Here is a 4,787-nt window from a genome sequence, read left to right on the forward strand (position 1 = left end):
AAAATTTAGACAATCATGGTGGCATACACCTTTAGTCCCAGCACTCAGGAAGCAGAGGCAGGGGACTGATCGATCAAGGCCAGCCTGGTCAATAGAGCAAGTTTCAGGCCAGTTGGAGCTATATGAAGACCCTGTCTCAAAGATTAAAAAAAAAAAAAAAAAATTTAAGCCATTGAATTATAAAAAGGGGGAATGAATTAATAAGATTACATAAAAATGGGAAATATACCCATACATCAAAATATACTAAGCATATTAAAAAAAAATGATAAAGTTGGGAGTGGTGGCACACACCTTTGATCCCAGTACTCGGGAGGCAGAGGCAGGCAGATCTCTGTGAGTTCAAAGCCAGCCTGGTCTATATAGTGAGTTCCAGGCCAACTGGGGTTACATGGAGACCCCCCAAAAAGATAAGCATAAACTAGGAAAATACACATGCTGAATCTGAATGAAAAACAATGAAAACTTCAACAGAGGAAAAGGAAGATGGCATGGATATGGTACACAGATAGCCAGAAAATATATGGGAAAATGATCACGCTCTGCAGTAACAAAAAGCAAAATTTAACACTGAGATCAAATTTTATCTGTAACATCAATGGGCAAATGTGAGGAGACAAGTGTTGGTAAACTTAGTGGAGACATGCTCACTCTCACTATTAGTGAACATATTTTATAACACTTGAAATTTGGTTGTATCTTTTTTATAAATCTTTTTTCATATTTTGTTTATTATTTTTATTTTAAGTATATGAATGTATTGCTTGCATGTAGGCAGGTGCACTCATGTTATACAATGGCCACAGAGATCAAAAGAAGGTGTTAGAACGCCTGGAAGTGGAGATACAGACAGTTGTTAGCTATCATGTGGGTGCTGGGATTCAAAACTGGATCCTCTGCAAGAGCAGGCAGTGCTTTTAATCACTGAGCCATCTTTCCAGTCCTTGGCTATATTTTTAAAAAGTCTTTTCAACATTTGAAAACTCTAAGTAGGGACAGCTGGATGGCCCAATGAGTAAAAGTGCTTGCCACGAAGCCTGACAATCTGAGTCCAATCTCAAGGCCCCACATGGTAAAAGGAGATAACTAACTTCTGCAAGTTGTCCTCTGACTTCCATGTACGCCCTGAAATGTAGTTTTTTTTTTTTTTTTTTCGGTCTTTTTGAGACAGGGTCTCCCTGTAGCCCTAGCTGGCCTGGAACTCACAATGTAGACCAGGCTGGCCTCCAACTTACAGAGGTCTGCCTGCCTCTGTCTCCCAAGTGTTGGGATTAAAGGTGTGTACCACCACACCCAGCTGTAATAATTTTTTAAATTCTAAGTAGTCCCTTGTCTATAAATATAACTAAAGCAACAACCACATTATCCATTAGAATGATCATTACAATATGTTTTTAATGTCAAAAACATGAAAACCTTAAACGTCCATTAATGGAAATAATATATAGTACATTCAATGCTGGCAAGTTTTGACCTGCAAATTACACTCACCCCTACCACCTGTTTTTAGATGACTCCTAAGCAAAGAATCATTTTTACATTTTAAATGACAGAAATTAAAAGAACACACAAAATTAATGATGTGATAATTATATGACATTCAAACTTCGTGCTCATACATACAGGTTTTATTGGAACACAGCCAGAAACATTAGCTTACTGACTGCTGCTCTCTTGTTACAAGATACAGCTGAGTAAGTACAAGAGAGACAAGAAGATGGAAAGCCTCCACACTTATCAGCTAGCCCTTTATTGCTAGTATATTCATGTGACAGAATTCCAACTGCCCACAAAAGCCAGGATAAAACATTACTGTCTGCACATTACTGTCAACCTGGCAAGTATGGAGGGGTGGGTGAGGCAGGTAAATGTCATTTTTTACAAAACAGGAAGTACAATGTAGTTACCTGATAAGATACTTGCATCAAATAAAAATTTAGGAAAATTTTGGAGATGGAGACAAGGATCTAGAGCTATTGGGGACAAAACTTCTGCAAATAAATTTAAAGATATTATTGAGAAAGTTCTCAAAATGAGAAAGCATACAATGCCACATCAGACTACCCTCTTTAGCTCCTTGTTAGGTTTAAGACAAAAAAAAAAAACCAAAACCAAACCAAAAAAAAAAAAAAAAACACTGTCACCATAGGTTTAAAAAAGAAAAAAAAAAATCTAAGCAAAAGAAAGAAAAAAAATCCAGTGAACTTCAAATTTCATCACATCTAACTCCATACAAAGAACAAACCAAAAGCATACCACATCATCAATCAACCTCAAGGGGAAACTCTCCAAACCTTACTCTTCCCACAAAATCGTAAGCTCAAATATTTACACAAATAAGAGAAAATTCAAAACATCAATGCAAGAATATTTTCTAAGTTTCAAAACAAATCCTGAAATATTCTCACAGGTTTTCAATCACCATTCCTAGCTGTTTTCCAAAAGTATTAGGTAAATAATACATGTAAAAACATCACATTAGAATAATAGAAAGTCAAACGAAAGCAGTAGAGTCTCTCTGTGGAGCTTGTAGAATGTAAGTAAAACAGACACTCATAAGCAACTATAACATGAAACAGGCATAGCATAAGAAATGAAGTTCAAAAAGAACTAATAGCAATTATGAACCCAGAATGTATGTATTACAGAGGACTATAAACAAATACATATAGTTTTATGTTAAGACATTTAAACATCATTTCAATATCTTACTGATTTCAGGATTTCTGATCTCCTTTTTGATTGAAGAACATTAATCTGGGGGAAAACACACTTAGTTAATCATCCATGAACTACTTTAAACACTAATCTTTAATACAATATCGTAAAACCTGTTTATTCTAATGATTTAATGCTTTCCCTAAAATAAAATAAATATAATAAAGTTTGAGTTTTTCATTTTTAACCCTATTTTGGCTAAAAGAGTTAAGATATGCACACTAATGAAATACTCAAACACTTCTTAGCTCAATGAAAAACTGGTTCTTTAACATCATAACATTGTTGTGATAGAACTATTTCAATACTTGAACCTGTGTCAGGTTCATCTATTCCCAACCTCTTCATCCACACACACAGCAAGATTCAACATACAGCCTCAGTGTAGTTTTCATCATTTACCACTGTCATACCCTTTCTGGGGGGACCATGAACGGGTCTCTCCATTTCCCTTCTTGCCTTCTTACAATTCATTCTCCATACAGGTATGGGAAAGATCTTTTTCAAATATAAATGAGATCATATTACCTCTACTTTGAAACCCTGTAGCTTCCTACCACATCCACAAAGGCCCATTGTGATGAGGCCCCCACCACCCTCTCCAACCTAGTTTTCTATTTCTTGCCCCTTTCTATGCTACAGCCACCCCCTATAGCTGTCCTGTAGCCTTTGTACTGTTCTGTCTCCATGTCAGGAGGTTCTGCCCTCATGGCACATGACCATCATCACTAATCAGATCTTTACCTAAATACCATCTTCTCAGAAAAGTCTAACACAGCACTGGACACATTTTCTGGTGTAACAATCCTACTTATTTTACCAATAGCATTTATTGCTACTTTCTTATTAAGTTTTCCCAACCCAAAGTATAAGTTCCATGAGATCAGAGTCTTTGTTTTAGTTTCAGTCCTAGTCCCCACAGAGAACACAATATGCACTCTAGAAATATTTGCTAAAGTACTGGATCTAAATATTTTAATTATAATCAACTTACTGAATACCAGCAAAGTAAGAGATTTTCAGGGTCAGGGCTATAGCTCAGTTGGTACAGTGCTTGCCAAGCATGCATAAAGTCCTGAGTTCCATTCTCAGCACTGCCCAAACCAGGAATCATGGCACATGCTTATAATTCCAACATTGGGGAGGTAGGGGCAGGAGGATCAGGAGTTCAAGGTTATCCTTGGCTACAGAGTAAGGTCAGGAAAAAGAGATTTGCCTTTAACAGGATCTTTTGCAATTCTACTCTCATAAAAATTTTTTTACTATTATTATCAATTATTTAAATAAAATGTTGATCCAAAAGAGGCTCATTCACTCTTTGCTAAGATTATAGTGTCTTCCTCATTGAACTCTCTCCCAAATTCATAAGATAATTTTAAAGCAGTCTAAAAAAAAAAATAGACCAAGAAAATGCTAAATCTTACTTTCTTACTAAGCCTTAGTTTCTTCTGCCTCTCTGATGCATACCTTATTCAGTTTAGAGGAGCACATCAACATCCAAATACTCTTGACCAAGGCCACAAATAACCGACTATTTAAACTCTGAAAAGTGTTAGAAGTGTTTCTGTTTTAGATCCTGTTTTTTCCTATTTGGAAATTTTAATAATTCAAATTCATAACAAAGGGTCAATTCAAATACTTGAGAAGCTACAGTGCGACCAACTTTACACTTGTAGATGTGTGTTACTAGTCTCTAAAATAGCCATTTTGGCCATAAAATAAATCAATTTCTCATGAGTGAAATCAGACAAGCTAGTAGTTACAAGGATGTGGGCAAAGAAACTAATTTAGTACTGTTAGATGAACTTCAAAGGAAGCGCGTAACTTGTTACATAATAAATTATGTATTAGCTAAACCTCCTTACATAAAAAATTTATTACATTAAGTCAGTCTTTTTAAAATCTTTTTTAAATTTTATTTATTATTTTTATTTTATGTATATGTGTGTATTGCCTGCATGTATGTGAGTGCATCCATGTCATGCAATACCTGAGGAGGTCAGAAGAGGGCACTGGATCCCCTGGAACTGGAGTTATGGATAGTTGTTAGCCACCATGTGGGTGCTGGA

General features: G+C 35.8%; 1 protein-coding gene across 1 annotated transcript in view; it reads right to left on the reverse strand.

Annotated features, from left to right (window-relative positions):
* The window catches only part of Acap2 (ArfGAP with coiled-coil, ankyrin repeat and PH domains 2), a 156,052-nt gene that overhangs the window by 61,969 nt on the left and 89,296 nt on the right, over window positions 1–4,787 (reverse strand). Inside the window, exon 7 of the mRNA XM_029559193.1 lies at window positions 2,713–2,757. Within this exon, the coding sequence (XP_029415053.1) occupies window positions 2,713–2,757 (45 nt within the window). The remainder of the gene's footprint in view (window positions 1–2,712; window positions 2,758–4,787) is intronic.

Source organism: Nannospalax galili, unplaced genomic scaffold (genome assembly GCF_000622305.1).
Source record: "Nannospalax galili isolate Female #2095 unplaced genomic scaffold, S.galili_v1.0 scaffold2049, whole genome shotgun sequence".
Taxonomy (NCBI): Eukaryota; Metazoa; Chordata; class Mammalia; order Rodentia; family Spalacidae; genus Nannospalax; species Nannospalax galili.